The sequence below is a fragment of the Trichoderma aggressivum genome, assembly GCF_033847375.1.
Source record: "Trichoderma aggressivum f. europaeum strain CBS 100526 chromosome Unknown scaffold_074, whole genome shotgun sequence".
Lineage (NCBI taxonomy): Eukaryota > Fungi > Ascomycota > Sordariomycetes > Hypocreales > Hypocreaceae > Trichoderma > Trichoderma aggressivum.
This window is the reverse complement of record NW_026946440.1, coordinates 1-17,808: the sequence shown is the minus strand read 5'-3', so window position 1 is coordinate 17,808 and position 17,808 is coordinate 1. Positions and strand designations below refer to the sequence as shown.

The 17,808-nt window shown below is 53.3% G+C and overlaps 5 protein-coding genes across 5 annotated transcripts; 3 read left to right on the top strand and 2 right to left on the bottom strand.

Annotated features, from left to right (window-relative positions):
- Positions 1 to 3,260: 3,260 nt before the first annotated feature.
- Positions 3,261 to 5,707, top strand: Triagg1_10450 (uncharacterized protein; the record flags this gene model as incomplete). Its single annotated transcript, XM_062894523.1, has 3 exons — positions 3,261 to 3,333; positions 3,411 to 3,568; positions 3,638 to 5,707. 3 exons carry the CDS (start codon positions 3,261 to 3,263, stop codon positions 5,705 to 5,707), a joined length of 2,301 nt encoding a protein of 766 aa, XP_062750566.1.
- A 1,087-nt stretch (positions 5,708 to 6,794) lies between these two features.
- Triagg1_10449 (uncharacterized protein) lies at positions 6,795 to 9,126 on the top strand (the record flags this gene model as incomplete). Its single annotated transcript, XM_062894522.1, has 5 exons — positions 6,795 to 7,132; positions 7,788 to 8,208; positions 8,451 to 8,722; positions 8,776 to 8,891; positions 8,954 to 9,126. The coding sequence occupies 5 exons, from the start codon at positions 6,795 to 6,797 to the stop codon at positions 9,124 to 9,126; spliced, it is 1,320 nt and encodes a 439-aa protein (XP_062750565.1).
- Positions 9,127 to 9,827: 701 nt separating this feature from the next.
- Triagg1_10448 (uncharacterized protein) lies at positions 9,828 to 10,091 on the bottom strand (the record flags this gene model as incomplete). Its single annotated transcript, XM_062894521.1, has 1 exon — positions 9,828 to 10,091. The coding sequence occupies one exon, from the start codon at positions 10,089 to 10,091 to the stop codon at positions 9,828 to 9,830; it is 264 nt and encodes an 87-aa protein (XP_062750564.1).
- Positions 10,092 to 10,838: 747 nt separating this feature from the next.
- Triagg1_10447 (uncharacterized protein) lies at positions 10,839 to 12,912 on the bottom strand (the record flags this gene model as incomplete). Its single annotated transcript, XM_062894520.1, has 2 exons — positions 10,839 to 12,368; positions 12,481 to 12,912. 2 exons carry the CDS (start codon positions 12,910 to 12,912, stop codon positions 10,839 to 10,841), a joined length of 1,962 nt encoding a protein of 653 aa, XP_062750563.1.
- Positions 12,913 to 15,853: 2,941 nt separating this feature from the next.
- Positions 15,854 to 17,774, top strand: Triagg1_10446 (uncharacterized protein; the record flags this gene model as incomplete). The annotated part of the gene is made up of 2 exons (XM_062894518.1): positions 15,854 to 16,294; positions 16,752 to 17,774. 2 exons carry the CDS (start codon positions 15,854 to 15,856, stop codon positions 17,772 to 17,774), a joined length of 1,464 nt encoding a protein of 487 aa, XP_062750562.1.
- Between the last annotated feature and the right edge of the window lie 34 nt (positions 17,775 to 17,808).

The window sequence follows — 17,808 nt, the reverse complement described above, 5'->3', positions numbered from 1 at the left end:
TGAGGTGAAATGCTGGACGCGTTTATGTGAGTGAGTGAGGGTGCAATAAACATTGAGTTTTAGCAGTGGCAGCACCACCGTATGAGTGGGTCAGCGTATGAAACCCACACCAGCATCAGGCCCATCATACTCGTGCAGTATTCAACGGATACATCGCTTGCCTCAAGACTGCGACGTCACGGCAAATCCGTATAACGGACTTGTTTTCTTTACACTTTCCGTGCTGTTACAGCTAGGTAGCTATTATAGTCCAGATCCATCATCATACCTGACGCAATTCGTATCGCCCAGCATCCCCCCAGATAGTGACTCTGTAAGGTACGCAGATATCCACCCCGCCTACTTTATACGTCGCATCGTCCGTGAACATCTTGACAGCATTGGTGCTTCAAGTCAAGCCCGGGAGCTCGCATCGTCGAGGGAAGTGGTTGTCGGTGTCCAAAATTCGAGTGTTTTCCCTTGGCCATTCAACCTTGCGTTGGCAGCCTCCTTCATATATCTTGCAGTTGCCCTCTGTTCATCGGGGGAAAAGCTGCGATGCAGCTGATTTTGCGTTGAGGCTACCCCGGTGATTTGCTCCCATCCATTTTGATTCTCGTCCGACGCATCTTCGGTTGTTGTTTTTTTCTTTCTTCGCTGATCTCTGGTGGATAGAATATAGTCAAGTATACCACATATTGATGGAATGTTGGAGACTTCGACGGTCCTTTTCCGCTGGCACATTGCTATCAAACAATACGTGCCGCGAACGGGGGTATCTTGGCCATTTCATCACCGACAAGAGGATGACCCCTCAGGCTATCAATCCGCAGGGTTCAGCACTTCGAGATAATAAAAAAAAAGCTTGTTATCTTGTTGGGAGATACTATGCAAAGGATCGGTTCGCTCACGGTTGCGCCAAATGTCTAACCAGTTGTGCAACATCAGCATCAGCACTTTCATCCTGCGAGGTCAAGGATCAGCCATACCAGGATGCCCATGGCAGCAACCACCAGGTCAACAGAGCGATGCGTTCACAGCATGGCAACATTGCCGTTGGCGATGGCTCCGTCTCCGAGATGGCAGACCAGATCATTGGAACGCGCGAAAATCTGCAGAGAGCCGAAGCTGCGTTGGGACGCTCTGACGATGCCGTCTCAACCACACAAACTCGGTCGGGTTGCTTCATGGCGCTGCCAGGATTGCGATTGGGTTGTTCCGAGGCATCTAGACCGCCCAGACCATTCAAGATAGGCTGTCGAATCTGGATGCTGGGCCATGTCGTCTGGGGCCCCGATACTACCAGACGCTGCCGCCATACGGGGGTGTACTGCGGCTTATGTGCAGATAAGCACGATGAATCCTACATACTAAACCTACATGTATCACGATAATCACGACGGATAAGTGGTAGCGTCATGCGCATGCCTTTCCATGATGGCTTCTCCTCCCCGGGCAAAAGAAGTCGCCAGCAGCGATGGGGATTTATTTTACGCCTCTCTCGTGTGAAAAGATTGACTCGATGATTGTCCTATGGCCGCATTGCGAGATCGGATCAATGGAGCTCATCTTTTTTTTTTTCCTTCTCGACCCAACTAGGAAGACCCCTAAATCGTCCGTCGTTGAATCTACGCACCCAACTCCGTGGGGTGGATTTTTAGCTCCAAAATGCTACAGTACAGCACGAGGGGGTACTTTCTCTGGCATGTACCTGGCACGGAAGTACTGTTACGGCTGCCTGCAACCCCGTACTAAGAAAGCTCAATGCATTGTTTCACCCGCGATCTGCCCTGTTGTGGGAGCATGAGAAAAGTTTGCACGATCAAAGGTTAGGCGCAGATGAGAGAACACGGGGCATCTTCCTATTCGGACACTTGGTAGTGGTCGAATTGATGTTTTTTTTTTGAGGCGATGGGAATTTGATATTGGATCTCTGCTGAGATGTTATCTCATTGTGCATGATGCCCGACTGAATCTCGCAGTCTGACATACAGGTAGGTACTTGTTCCCGTGGTACTCATGTAGGTAAGTTTTCGGCGACCAAAGCCGCTTACTTGCAGCTTCCCCCATACAATGCCAAAAAAAAACATTGAAGGAATCTACCAAATAGAATTCATACTGTACTCCTGTAGGAAGAATTACTGAGGTGAATGAAGGTCTCTGTATCACATACTCTGCTGTAAAAAATAATTAATCAATGGAGGGGGTTGGTAGGAGGTAGGTAGATAGACAAGGGGACATGTGCTTGGGGTACTCGTACTCCGCAGAGCTCAACAATAACGCAGGAAAATTCTGCACTTGACTTCGCTAGCAATGCACCTCGACTGCAGCGGTGATCTCTAATATGTAATACGGGGGGGCAATGGCAAAAAAGTGCAGTGTAATCATTTTGCCATCCACCTCCCAATGACACAGACGTACATGTACATGCCGCGTAGATGCCCAAATGCTCTTCTTTTCCCCCACTCTTCTTCTGGTCTCGAATTCATTTCAACGGGTTGGTAGCGTCAAGATGAGAGTGAGTACGAGTACGAGTAGCGAGAGGAATGCCGTCTGATCCAATTTTGCATGTGCTCAACGATTATCACTCGCTGCTAACCCACCTGCAACCCACAGGGCCACTAAGCAGGTACTTGCCCCCAGTAGCAGCGCTCCATATCAACTACAGGTCCTGCGCTAAGCAGATCCATATTGATCCCAGGCCTTAGTAGATACGGCCAGCCAGCGGCAAGGATGGGCAGAGCCTGTCATTACGCACGGCTATGAATAAGATTCGGCCTCACAGCTTGAGAGCTCCGATGGCGCAAATCGCGCAATTCGCTGACGCCCAGCCCCGGCTAGGTCTAGTGACTCTAGCCCATAGCAGAGAGAGCCGTGTGGCCAGACAGCAAGCAGAGCAGAAATTGGTTGATCCGTGATTGAATGCTCCACCGAGGAAAAAAAGACCCGATCAAGCAGACCCGACCGCCTTCGTCTTACCCCTCCCCCGCTCGGCGCTTTTCCTCGATACACTTAATAGGTGCTGCTCTCGCTCTTCTCTCCATCCTCTTCCTCTCCATTCTCTTCACAGCGTGTCCTTTTCCTCTTCACTCATCTTCTTCCGCTGCTGATACAGGCAGGGCTATTTGGTTGATAACCAGTGAGTCTTGCGTCTGCTCTTCCGCTGTCCATCTCTACGTGGGCTTCAATTACGCCGAACGTCTCAATTGACTTGGTTTCTCTCTTCTGCAGCGACTTTTTTATCACAGCTTGTCCAGTCCGTATCCAAACCAATTGCCAAAATGGTTCAGTCCGCAGTTCTCGGTTTCCCCCGTATGGGTGTTAACCGTGACCTGAAGAAGGCCACCGAAGCTTGTTAGTCTTCCCTTGCTCAACCTCCTCAACCCCCCCAACGCCTGCAGAAAAATTTTCTCTAACATTGACATGTGCAGACTGGGGTGGAAAGATTTCTCAGACTGAGCTCCTCGCTGAGGCCAAGAGACTTCGTCTGGCTCACTGGAAGATCCAGAAGGATGCCGGCGTCGACATCATCCCCAGCAACGACTTTGCCCTGTACGACCAGGTTCTCTCTCACATCCAGGACTTTGGTGTATGTTACAACCCTCCCTCGTTTTCCACAACAATAAGCCCCGGACCAATGCTGACTGTGAATTGACAGGCTGTTCCTGAGCGTTACACCAAGGATGGCCTTGACACTGTTGACCAGTACTTCGCCATGGGCCGTGGCCACCAGAAGGGAGGCGTCGATGTCCCCAGTCTGGAGATGGTCAAGTGGTTCGACTCCAACTACCACTACGTCAAGCCTACCCTCCAGGATGGCCAGACCTTCAAGCTGACCGCCACCCCCAAGGCCGTTGCCGAGTTCAACGAGGCCAAGGAGGCTGGCGTCACTACCCGCCCCGTCCTGGTCGGCCCTGTGAGCTTCCTGCACCTCGGAAAGGCCGACCGTGGCCAGTCCGTCGACCCCATCGACCTGCTCGACAGCCTTCTGCCTGTCTACGAGCAGCTCCTCGTCCAGCTCAAGGAGGCTGGCGCTGAGACTGTCCAGATCGACGAGCCCGTCCTCGTCTTCGATCTCCCTGCCAAGACCAAGGCTGCTTTCAAGCCCGCCTATGAGAAGTTCGCCAGCCTCGGCGACAAGATCCCCAAGCTGGTCTTCACCACCTACTTCGGTGACATCGTCCACAACCTTGACCTCCTCCCCAAGGACATCTATGCCATCCACATTGACCTTGTCCGCAACCCCGAGCAGCTCGACGCCGTTCTCGGTGCTCTCGGCCCCAAGACCGTCCTGTCCGCCGGTGTTGTCGACGGACGAAACATCTGGAAGACCAACCTGAAGCGCGCCATCGAAACCGTTGAGACCGCCGTCCAGAAGCTCGGCAAGGACCGTGTCATTGTCGCTACCTCCTCCTCTCTCCTCCACACCCCCCACACCCTCGCCAGCGAGAAGAAGCTGGACGCTGAGATTGCCGATTGGTTCTCTTTCGCCTCCGAGAAGGTGGTCGAGGTTGCCGTCATCGCCAAGGCCGTGACTGAGGGCCCTGCCGCCGTCCGTGAGCAGCTCGAGGCCAACGCCAAGTCCATCCAGGCTCGTGCCACCTCTCCCCGCACCAACGACCCCAAGGTCAAGGACCGCCAGTCCAAGATTGTCCCTGCCGACTACAACCGAAAGTCCGAGTTCCCTGTCCGTATCGATGCTCAGCAGAAGAAGCTCAACCTCCCCCTGTTCCCCACCACCACCATTGGTTCCTTCCCCCAGACCAAGGAGATTCGTCTGTCACGAAACAAGTTGACCAAGGGCGAGATCACCGCCCAGGAGTACGACTCCTTCATTGAGCAGGAGATCCGGGACAACGTCAAGATCCAGGAGGAGCTTGGCATTGACGTCTTCGTTCACGGTGAACCTGAGCGTAACGACATGGTCCAGTACTTCGGTGAGCGCCTGGACGGCTATGCCTTCACCACCCACGCTTGGGTTCAGAGCTACGGCTCTCGATGCGTCCGACCCCCCATCATTGTCGGTGACATCTCCCGTCCCGCCCCCATGACCGTCAAGGAGTCCAAGTACGCCGTCTCCGTTTCCAGCAAGCCCATGAAAGGTATGCTGACTGGACCCGTCACTTGCTTGCGATGGTCTTTCCCTCGTGACGACGTCCACCAGTCCGTCCAGGCCGAGCAGCTTGCTCTGGCTCTCCGTGACGAGGTCGTCGACCTCGAGAAGGCCGGCGTCGACGTCATCCAGGTCGATGAGCCTGCTCTCCGCGAGGGTCTCCCTCTCCGCTCCGGCACTGAGCGTGATGCCTACCTCAAGTGGGCTGTCAACGCTTTCCGCCTGTCCACCACCGGCGTTGAGGACTCCACCCAGATCCACTCTCACTTCTGCTACTCTGAGTTCCAGGACTTCTTCCACGCCATCGCTGCCCTCGATGCCGATGTTCTGTCCATCGAGAACAGCAAGTCTGATGCCAAGCTGCTGAGCGTCTTCGTCGACTCTGCCTACCCCCGCCACATCGGACCTGGTGTCTACGACATCCACTCTCCCCGTGTTCCCAGCGAGCAGGAGATCAAGGACCGCATCGAGGAGATGCTTCAGTACCTCAAGCCTGAGCAGCTCTGGATCAACCCTGACTGCGGTCTCAAGACCCGTCAGTGGAAGGAGACCAAGGAGGCTCTCGCTAACATGATTGCCGCCACCAAGTACTTCCGTGCCAAGTACGCCAAATAAACAAATCACATTTTGTTTTTTAAGTTTCCTGCGATTGCAACGTAGGATGGCCTGGCTTTTGAACGGGAGCAACATTCAACCACGTTGCTCCTGTAGCTGGGCACGATTTCAACATCGGCGTTTGGGCATGATTTAGGTGACAAAGCCTTGGGTTATTACGGCACCCACCAAAAAAAGGTTCTTTTCATCATTTTGGGATTCGGAAAGGTCGGTTGGGTGAGCATTCAACATATGCATATGTGCGTTGATTCTCCTGGTTAGGAGAAAAAGCATTGGTAGTTTTCATTAGGATGGTTATCCAAAAGTCTTCAACAAGGCGTTTATGAGGAGAGATGAAATCAAAGGCAAATGAGTTTTATGAGGTTGGTAGTTAGCAATAGATACCCCGATTCAACCTGGGAAAATAAGGAGAAGAGATTCAAACCTGGTGAATATTATTTTACTGCAGCTGCCGGCCACTTATACATGTGACTTGTCTTGGTTTTTGTTTAAGATGGAGGAATAAGTGAGACGTAAAAAGGGGAACCAATAAAAGCAGCAGAATGGCACTGACTGCTCCAATTGGTGAAGCTGGTGTACTTGTAGGGAGGCTTCGCGTCGCGTGAATTTTTTATAAAACTCATCGGGGTATCTGTAAACATTGGCCTGCTTGCATTTTGCGCGCTTCTTGTGCTCCGTATTACGTGCAGGCCAACTGCTCCCAATTGGGGCTAATTGTAGTCGCAGGTACCTGTACTCCATTTTGGGGCTGATTTTTTCTCGTAGTCACAGCGTCTTAAGGCTGCCGGGGTGCTGCTGGGACCGCCTAACAGCACATTTTAGTGGCTACCGGCACAGCAGCCAGGGGCTCAATCGCCAAGGTACTCCTCCGTACTTTATTCACTTCCATCTCACTCACGTGTCTCCCTGTACGTACAATTCCTTTTCTTCATCTCGCCATTCCCAAACCCTATCATCGCCAATTGCAGATATCTCGCCGCTAGATATCACAGAAAGCCTTTTCCATCTCATCCCATCCGTCAGCGGCTATCCTTTGACTCACAAAACTAAAAGGGGGGCCCGTTCACGTTTTCATCATATTTTCATCATGGCTCCTGCGCGACAACAGCCGCCTCCGCCGTTTGGCAAGGACGAAAAAGTCCTCTGCTTCCACATGGACATGCTGTATGAGGCCAAGATCATGGACGTCCAACCTGCAGAGAAGCCCAATGAAGGATATCGGTACAAGGTGCACTACAAAGGCTGGAAAAACACGTGGGACGACTGGGTTCTGGTGGACCGGATCCGGCCCTTTGACGACGAGCACAAGGAGCTGGCAGCCCAGCTTCACGCGCAACTCAAGAACAGCATGCAGAAGACGTCCAAGGTGCCCAAGAAGATTGTCAAGAGCGGCGGCGAGTCGGCGCGTGGCAGCGAGGAGCGGGGGTCTGCCGTCACTCAGGGAGGCAGAGGAGGTAGGAGAGGCAAGGACTGGGAACTGGAGCAGGTAAGACTTGATTTGCCATCAGCACCCGATTATCCCCTGTTTTCATTATCCTTTTTGTTGTTCCATTGCGAATATCTCAAAGTTTCGTGGCGTTTTTTCTTTCTCGTCCTCTCTTTTGCTCATGGTATTTGTGTACTCCATGAGCCGCGTCTCCTGAGATACCTTCAACCACCACCCCGGCAAGTGCCGGGCCACGCAAGCTGCACGGAGGGGGTTTGGTGAGAGGCGAAATCCAAATCTATCGGCCATGTCTAGCTTTTTTGCTGGAAGTCTTTTTCCCTTTGGTGGCTTTATACTCGCGAAAACTATGAGCATGGAAACACGCAGACCAGCGCAGTTCAGATATCGTCGCTTTGGCAACCAGCCTCTTGTGGATGTTTACGTTCTTAAACTTTGCTTCTCCCGCGGTTTTGCACGTATTCGACGACTCAAGTGAGAAAACCTTGCATGTTTGTGGCGTTTCCGTCGACATATATCATCTCGCTCTCCCCTACGTTGTTGTCCCCTGATCTCTCTCCCACAACATCTTCTTCAATTCCAATTACCAGATCTCATTGAGAAACTCGTTGAGTAAAACAACACGCCTTCCGCCAGCAATAAGTCAGCCAAGATGCCAATGAAAGCAAACGAAACCCTCTTGCCGCGCTCCCGTTACGGGCGTATCATCAGGCCAACCCTGAAAAGACAAATTGCTTCATCACTGGCTGCCAAAGAGCCGTCTGAGCCAGTCCGAAAGCGCAACCGAGTCATAACAAACTCTCCTCGCAAGGCCGATGTTGAAGCAATTTCCAAGCGTGTGCCTGACCCGAAATTTGAACCTGAACCTCAACCTGTCGTTGGGCAATCAGGGCCAATTCGAAAACGCATCTGGATAAATCTCACGCGTAACGGCAAGCCTATCTGTCCTAGGAAGAGCGTTACAGAATCAACTCCCAAGGCTAAACCAGCATCTACGCCTGTCAAGACAAAGAAAATCACCAGATTTCGATTTTTGCATAGGTGGCATGTGATCAAAGTTGCCAAGACTGGAATTGACATCTCTTCCTGATCATCACGAATCTATTGATTGCCAAAGCCAAGCGGCTTCTATGGTGTATCTTACTTTACACTCTCTTTCATCTTTCTCTATCTCGACTACCTATGTGTTTGGCTTATTTCGGTCGCTTTTCATCTACCCCTACTTTCACATTGTACATGAAAAGATTTTTTTTTCCTATGAGATTTTTTTTTCTCCAGGTGTTGTCTAACAAGCTTCAGGAGGATGCTTTCCACAGCAAGCCAATGATCAACATTTCTGTGCCCGATCATATTCAGGCCATGCTTGTTGACGATTGGGAAAATATCACCAAAAACAACCAGCTTGTACCATTGCCTCATCCAAACCCAGTTACCAAGATTTTTGAGGACTATCTTGCCGTTGAGCGGCCGCGCAGAGAAGAGGGCTCATCTAGCATGGACATCTTGGAGGAAGTTATCGCCGGATTTCGAGAATATTTCGAAAAGGCTCTAAGCAGAATACTTCTCTACAGGTACGTGGATCGACTGCTCGTTTCGGCGGGATGTCTACTAACATTGATCCAAGATTTGAGCGTCATCAGTACATGGATGTGCGGAAACTGTGGGATAATGCCGACGAGAATTCTCAGTACAAGAATGTTTGCGATGTTTACGGCGCAGAGCATCTCGCGCGTCTTATTGGTACGTAGACGCCGCGACTGACGCACTTTTTATCGCGCACTTGGCTAACCTCTACCTTGTAGTTTCATTGCCCGAGCTCCTTGCGCAGACGAATATGGATCAACAGTCCGTATCACGCCTTAGAGAGGAAATCGGCAAGTTCACCACTTGGCTGGGCCGCAACTGTCAATCATATTTTGTCAACGAGTACGAGACTCCATCTCAAGAGTACATTGACAAAGCTCGAAGCTTCTAAGTGTCCTTATCTCGTTAGCAGCCACAAAAGGAGAATCGAACTGCCCACTTTCGTCTGTCGCCAGAGTCTTGTTTACCTTCTCTCGGCTACTTTTTTTTTTGCCCGCTCCCCTCTTGTTTATTGTTTGTTTTTAATATCTAGTTGGAATCACGACAACACACTTGCGCTGCCAATGGCAAAGTCGGCGGCAGCAACTTGTTGGCTTGATGGTGGTTTTTACTTGCCCCTTGACACCGCATTTTCTGTGGGATTCTCGTCTTATTGAGGGATTCGTTTGGTCACACGGCACTGGATAGGATTAGCAAGGTGTTAATGCGACGAACCCGGTGCTTTCTTTTGGTTTTTAGATGAGGCTGTTTTTAGGTAGAGTCGAGGGGAGACGGGGAGTTAGTTTAGTTTCAAGATAATGCGGAATGCTTTTCTTTTGTCTTTGCCTTTTTTTTTAAAAATCGCCTCGGTGATTCCACATGACTTGTTTGTGCCCATCCCGCTTTGTAACTGGGCATGTTCGTCTTTTTGCTTCTCTTCGTACATTGTTGCTGTTGATATCGTACAAGTTCATCTTGTCCATCCCGCTATAGTTCCTCCTCAACCGTACACACATATATACATAAACATCTCCAAACCCCCTTGCGTTGGAAGTATTTCCCCCCTTCCTTTGCAATCATCATCCCCCCTCTACATCGCGAGCCATTCTCTTCTCACATCCGCTGCACCGGCCTCTCGACGTAAAACCCCTTCTCCGGCGTCCTCTCCGCCTTGACCTCCCGCTTGGTCAATCTCCGCTCCACCTCCTGCACGCGCACCAGCTCCTTGACCTTCATAATCATACCCGCGAACTGCGGCTCCGCCGGGTGGAAGACGGTCTGCATGCGCCGCCGCAGGCCGAGCGCCTGGAGCACGCCGCGCGTGCGCTCGGGAAGCCCGATGGCTGACCGGTGGAGGGTGATGCGGAAAAAGGACATTTTTTTTTGAATTGGAATTGGAATTGGAATTGCTCTGTCGTTGTCTCGGCTAGCGCATTCGTTAGTTAAAACCCAGTGAAGTTGAAGAGATGGAGAGAGAAAAAGATGCGAATCCATTCGTACAATTTGATTCTTCTACGAGGTAAAAAAGCGATTCGACCCCGCTAGCTCCAGAACAAAAATTGGATTTCCGCACACTACAAGTGCTCCCCGTTCTTATCGTCTCGAATCTTCGGGGTACAGGATTAGCGATTGTGAAGAAAGGGCTGGGTTTTGGGGGAATTGAAGCTGCTTCAATTGCGTTGAGCCTGGAGCTAAAGTGCCTGTAGTTGCGCGATAAGATAAGTATCATGCAACTTGGATTAGTATCGAGGTAGCCTTGCGGATCACGTGATGGGATGCAACAAGACAGAGACGGGAATGAAATACATCAAGTCCTGCTTCTTTCAAATGAGTTGCTGAGAAAGAATTAATTGATTATATATAAAATAATTGGTTTATAATTACAGCAAAGGAGTCATAGGAAAAGACATGGCTGTGAATTAATTTTTTGGTCTCTATTGTCATCAATAAAAAAAAATGATTTAATACTTCATAACGTTCCCTCCGCAGCGACTACGGGCTATGTGTGCTGCTAACTTTAGGTCTTGACAAACCACTTTCCCATCCCAGATTGCCTTCATCAAATTCCCACAACTATTGTATAATATATTCTGATTGCTCCTTTTGTTTCCTCTCAGCTTCCGCTTACATCTGGACCTCGACTCTGCCCTGGCCGCTGGGTTGGCCCTCGTTGAGGTTGGGCAGCAGGTAGGTGATGTCATCCCAAGGATGGCGGTACAGACCGGTGCGCAGTCTCTTCTGGTCGAGGAAGTGGGCAATGAGACCAATGCTTCGGCCCAGGACGAACAGACCGTTGAGAACACCCATGGAAAGGTAGTCCTCGGCCTCTTCGGCGGAGAAGGCGCCGCAGTTGCGCATCAGGTCGACGAAGCACACGGCAATGCAGCCGTCAACGTTGAGGATCAGGCTGTCCTTCTTGGAGGTTGTGACGGTCTCGACGGCCAGGGCGTAGTCGAGCAGCTTGTGGCTGGGGAACTTGGCCTTGACGTACTCCTTGACGAGCTCAACACGCAAGTCGGGGTTGTTTCGCGACTTGATACGGTGACCAATACCGGGGATGAGCTTGTTCTGCTTGCGCATGCTGTCGACGAAGTCACGGGGGCTGAGGTTCTTGTCGAAAGCCTTGGTGAACTCCTCGGCGGCGCCGTCAAGGGCACCACCGAAGCGGGAACCAATGGTCAGCAGACCAGAGACAAGGGCGCTGATCAGGTCCTTGCCGGCACGGGTGGTGATGATGGTGTTCATGGCACCAGACACAGCGGGACCGTGGTCGGCAGTAAGCATGAGAACCATCTCCAGAAACTTGGAGGCGTAGTCGGGCAGTCTGCGGCGGAACCACAGCAGAGACATGACACCGCCGACACCGATTTCCTCCTTGAAAACATCGGAAATGGGCATGCCGGCGTAGAGCAGCTCCTGGCCACGGTCGTCAGAAATGGTGGAGATGAAGGCAGCGGGCTTTCGGATGAGGCCGAGCTCCTGGGCCCAAGAGTAGTCGATGGGGATCTTGGGGACGACGGGCTCGGCGCGGGGGACAATGGTGCCCTCCTTGACGAGCTTGTCGTAGACCTCCTTGAGAACGGCAGGCATGTCCTCGAAAGTGTTGGGGACGTGGAAGCCGGCCTCGCGCATAGACTGATTCTTGACGGTAGCAGTCTCGAGCTGTGAGTTGGCAAAAGAACCAGCGTGGCCGAACTGAACCTCGGTCTTGAACATGCTGGCGCAGGTACCAATGGCCCAGGCGACGATGGGCTTGGTGATGATGCCCTGCTTGACGGCATCAATCACCTTGTACTCCTCGACACCACCGACCTCACCAAGCAGGACCAAGATCTTGCAGTCTGGGTCGGCCTGGTATCGCAGCAAGTGGTCGATGAAAGTGGTGCCGGGATATCTGTCACCACCAATGGCGACACCCTCGTAGACGCCGTCGGTGTTTTGGGAGATGATGTTGTTGAGCTCGTTGGACATGCCGCCGGACTTGGAGACGTAGCCAACGGAACCCTTGCGGTACAGCTTGGAGGCAACAATGTTGTCCATCATACCACCAGTGTTACCAATCTTGAAGCTGCCGGGCTTGATGCCACCGACAGTGGCGGGGCCAATGATGGTGACGCCCTTCTTCTTGGCGACGTGAGCAATCTCACGAGCTCGCTAAATGACAGATGGTTAGCAAATTGGGCTCCATTGGGGGGCAGCTATTTCCGCTGCTCATCTTGGAAGAGCAGAAGAAACCAAGGAATGGCGAAACAAAAACAAAACTTACTCGCTCGGGAACACCCTCTGCAATGATGGCAATGGTCTTGATCTGAGGGCACTCCATCAATTCCATGGTGGAGCTGTAGACACTTCGGGAAGAGGCAAAGTTGACCACGACGTCGACGTCGGGGTGCTTGGCAATGGCCTTTTCAACCTGCTGGTAGACGGGCAGCAGGGTCTCGCTGGTGCCCCAGTACATCTTGCTGACAAACTGGCCACCAAAGGTGTAGATGATGCCGGCGACAGAGGGCGTCTTTCGCTTGCAAATGAAGTCAAAGTCCAGCATGCCCTGGACGGCGCGGGGCTGCAGGCCGTAGACGAAGCATCGCGTCTTCTCGGAGAAGAGAGCGTGCGCGGGGAGAGGGCTGAGGGGTCGGCTGGGAGCAGCAAAGCGCTGGATTCTGTCGTTGGCCGACAGGAGATCCTTGGAGCCGGACATGGTGATGATGTGTATGCGAGCTCGTCAAAACAAGAGGTGAGGAGAAAAGAGCAGAGGAAATGGCGGGGTGAGCTGAAGTCCTGCAGAAAAAAAAACACCGGTCAACAGCTGTGAATTAATAGAGGCTATACTGTGTTGGCCCACCAAGGCAAAGACCACAACACAAGTTGGAGGTGAGACAGATGGGATGCAGGAGCAAAGTGAAGAGAGAGAGAGAGCCGGGCAATTGAAGGATTGAGGCGGCAACGAGCAACTTCAATGGGGGAGAGCCAGATTTCAGGAGTGCAGTGACACCTGGGACCGCGAGAGGGCTGCTCTGCTTTAGCTGCTGGCGGGGCTGGAGCTCAGAGGGATGGCCTGCCAGGTATTGCGCCGTATCCGTACATGTACCAGGCACATGGACCCTAAATTGCCCGCCCACCATTTCCCTCTAGCACCAGCGCCCACCACGGCACACCAGCAAGTACCCGGTACGAACGCTAGCCCGGTGGGTACCTGAGCGCCGAGTTGGTGGGGGAGGGCGGACTCGGCCAGCGAAGCTTGCACCGCCTAACGGAACCCAAAGGCGTCGATCGGGGCAAGCATGTGCGCGTGCATGCAGCCCTGTGCGAAAGTGTGGGCAGGGGAAGGGGGATTGCTTGCTTACCTTGCCTGTGCCGTAGCTCAATGATGATGACAGTGCTGACGCAGGATGAGGATGAGGGACATGCGATCAGATGCAAGAAATGGCGGCTCCTTTGTACTGTACGATTACCCCAGCAGCCTAATGCAGTACTTGTACTCGCACGTGTATGTCGTCCAGTCTTTCCGCCAGCGGGTAAGAGTGTTTCCGGCGTTTGGCTTTCCAAGATCAAGGGGGAACACCAAAGTCAATCCGCACGGCAACCAAGCCACCAAACGAGTTGGGGAAACTGTTTTTGGGGGGTTTTTTGGGGCGCAATGTCTAATTTTGCGAATTGTTGAATAGCAGCCTCTTGAGACACAATGATAGTCGTAGCATCCCGGTCGCGGTCTGGCCTTGCCGCTAACACCGGCTTGGGCCCCGGTGGTACCGGTACCTCATTCCAGTCTGCCCATCCAATGCGGTGTCGGATGTTCCATCAAAAACTTCAAAACCGTTGGCGGCCGAGGAATTGAAAAGCCCCTTGCTTGCATCGACGGGCTCCCAAGATTACGCCCCTTGGCTGCTTCGCATTCGCGGGTGTCATGCGTCAAATCATCGTCATCCCAGCGTTGCAGCACGACACTGTAATCGTAATCGTGCCCGTGATGGGATTAACTCCTCGCTATCCAGGATTCCGCGCCCATGCCAGGCCCCCAATCGCAATCGCAATCGCAATCGCATTCCGTGTGCGAGCGAACAAGCGCCGTATCCTCAATTGAACCCAGTCCGAGGGATGCGCGCGGTGCCGCTAGCATTGCATCGTCCGGCAGTCAAACATGGACCAGATATCGCTCTCGTGGCCGTTTGCATCTTGGGCTCAATTCCCTCTGCAGATGGAGGGGCAACGCAATGGCAATGGCTCACTGATGGTGGGGTTGCCGAGTCGCTGGTGGCTGACTGGCCTCGCCTGGGCCCCTGTCCGCCCAACCACGGCCCACCCCCCTCTGAACGGGTACGAATACGTGTGCTGTGCTTGTGCCTGAGCCACCTGTACTAGGTAGCACGCTGTTTCGTCGCTGCACTTTTTAGCGCAGGAGACCCTCAGCCTTGTCCCACTAAAGCGTGCAGCCGCTCAATAGCAGGCCAAACCGCTCAACGCTGGGCAGTCCTGGGCTTCAGTGCAGCAAAGGCGTGTGTCTTTGTTGGGCTCGTCTGCATCCCGCGTTGGAGAGTATGAGGGGCAGAGTGCGACACAGACAAGAGGGGGCGCTCCAGGGTAGCGAAGAGGGCGGCCAGGACAAAACAAAAACGAGGTCAGCAATTGTCCTAGACTCGGCGTGAGACAGCCCAGATAAGCCTCCGTATCGTAGGTTCCAGAACAGGGCGCAATTCCTTCGGCGCCGCGGTCCGTCTGTCAGGGCCAGGAATTGCGATGCCGAGATCCTTGCATGGCCGCTGCGATGTTCGGCGTCCGCCCGTGTTCGACAGGATTCCCCGCTGCTGGAGCCAGGCAACACTCCCTTGCCCGTTGCAAAGAGGTAAAAAAAAGAAAGAAAAAAAAAGATTGAGAGATTGACGATCCACTTGGGTTTGCTCAACAACTGGGGGGGAGGCTGCTCGAGGTACCGGTACTCGAACGATGGCGAGCTATTGGGGGACATCGCTGCCCCAATGCTTTTTTTGGCGTCGCTCGCTGAATGGGCACCCGCCAATGGCCGACTTTGGCACGGGGCTCTAGCACCGTCTGCACGCCCTTAGTGGCAAGTCCCCTGACCGCCCTCCCAAAGCGCACCCCCGAAATCTGTATGCTCACGGCAGCTCCATGACCCCTCAACCCCCCTCCTTCGAGCTGGCCAGCGTGGAGCTTCGGCCGGATTTCTGAAAGGCTGAAAGCCATCCTCTTCCTGCCATCCACCTCTTCGTCTTTAGGCTCGGTTTTCCCTTTCCCTCTCCCTCGTCAGATATCCAGCCTTTTGCCTCTTGACATTGCAATTGCAATTGCATTTCCCAGTCGCTCCAGTCTCTTCTTCAGCGGTAGGTGCAATTGAAATAGCCGCCCCTCTTCAGAATAGCTCTGGTCCCGCGCTCGCCGCTCGCAATTGTGTTGTTGTCGCTATCGCTGTTGCTATTGCGCTTCATCTGCAACGGGCATTTTGAGCAGTTCGGTGCCCAAGCTTGCCTCTTGCATTTGCGTTTGCGTGTGCTCTGGCGCAGAATTGCCGTCGTTTCTGCTCCGTCGTCTCCCCAACACCTCGCTGACGATATAAAGGCTAGACATTCCTTGACTCACGCCCTTCCTCACTCTCTCATCCTCGTCGTAGGCCTAGCTCATCCACAATGTCTGCCAAAGCGATTTTCGAAGCCGATGGCAAGGCCATTCTCAACTACCACCTGACCCGTGCTCCCGTCATCAAGCCGAGTCCTCTCCCCGCGCCCACCACTCACAACCCTCCCTCCAGACTGGCCTCGCTGCATTTCCCTGAGGATGCTGCTGTTGAGGACGTTCTGAACCAGGCCGAGGTCACCTACCCTTGGTTGCTCCAGGATGGTGCCAAGTTTGTTGCAAAGCCCGATCAGCTCATCAAGCGACGAGGCAAGAGCGGCCTGCTGGCCCTCAACAAGACCTGGGCTGAGGCCAAGGCTTGGGTTGCTGAGCGAGCTGGTAAGGAGCAAAAGGTTGAGCACACAGTTGGCGTTCTGCGTCAGTTCCTGGTCGAGCCCTTTGTTCCTCACCCCCAAGACACAGAGTACTACATCAACATCAACTCAGTCCGTGATGTGAGTAAATGTCCCCTCTCTCTTTTCATCTTGTCTGTGTTTTTTTCTTGTTTCTTCCCGAAACTTGGGCAAATGCTTCACGTGGTAAAACACCACATCGTGGTGGCTGGGAGTCAAGTGACTTTGTCTTGTCACGAACGAAAAAAAGTTGCGGGAATGAAAATTCAACTGGGAAGTTGAAAGAAGTTGGGTGAGATATAAATTGCCTGAAAGAAAGGAGCGTTTTCTTTATAAAGCCCTGGCGCTTTCCGCCGGTGTGAAATTTGCGGTGCCGTAACGTGCCGAACCAAGAGGCCGGGCGGACGAACGGATGTCACAATAGGGAGGGTCCTGGGCTCGACTTAGCCCGGACCCCTGTCCGCACGATTACACACCATATCTAGGCTTCGTCTTATCTGAACATGTTGTCTACTGTACGAGAGCCTCGCTAACTTACATCTTTTCCCCCATCTTCTAGGGTGACTGGATTCTCTTCACTCACGAGGGTGGTGTCGATGTCGGTGATGTCGACGCCAAGGCTGAGAAGCTCCTGATCCCCGTCGATCTCTCAGAGTACCCTTCCAACGAGGAGATTGCCGCTACCCTCCTCAAGAAGGTTCCCTCTGGTCTTCACAATGTCCTGGTTGACTTCATCACCCGGCTGTATGCCGTCTACGTGGACTGCCAGTTCACCTACCTTGAGATCAACCCCTTGGTCGTGATCCCTAACGAGGCCAAGACCTCTGCTGCCGTTCACTTCCTGGATCTTGCTGCCAAGCTCGACCAGACTGCCGACTTCGAGTGCGGTGTCAAGTGGGCTATTGCCCGATCCCCCGCCGCCCTTGGCCTCACCAACGTGGCCGGCGGCGACAAGGTCAGCATCGATGCTGGCCCCCCGATCGACTTCCCCGCTCCCTTTGGCCGTGAGCTCTCCAAGGAGGAGGCTTTCATCGCCGAGCTGGATGCCAAGACTGGTGCTTCTCTGAAGCTCACCGTCCTGAACCCCGCTGGTCGCATCTGGACTCTGGTCGCCGGTGGTGGTGCTTCCGTCGTCTACGCCGATGCCATTGCTTCATCTGGCTTCGCTGACGAGCTCGCCAACTACGGCGAATACTCTGGTGCTCCTACCGAGTCCCAGACCTACCACTACGCCCGAACTGTCCTGGACCTGATGCTGCGCGCTCCCATGTCTGAGCAGGGCAAGGTCCTCTTCATTGGTGGCGGTATTGCCAACTTCACCAACGTCGCCAGCACATTCAAGGGTGTCATCCGCGCTCTCCGCGACTTTGCTTCCCAGCTGATCGAGCACAACGTGCAGATCTGGGTGCGCCGTGCCGGCCCCAACTACCAGGAGGGTCTGAAGAACATGCAGTCTGCCACACAGGAGCTTGGTCTCAACGCTAAGATCTTCGGCCCTGAGATGCACGTCTCGGGTATCGTGCCCTTGGCTCTCATCCCCGGCAAGTGGGAGAGCAGCGGTATCGAGGAGTTCAAGGCTTAGATGGGATAAAACATGAGGACCAAGAAAGGGGGGG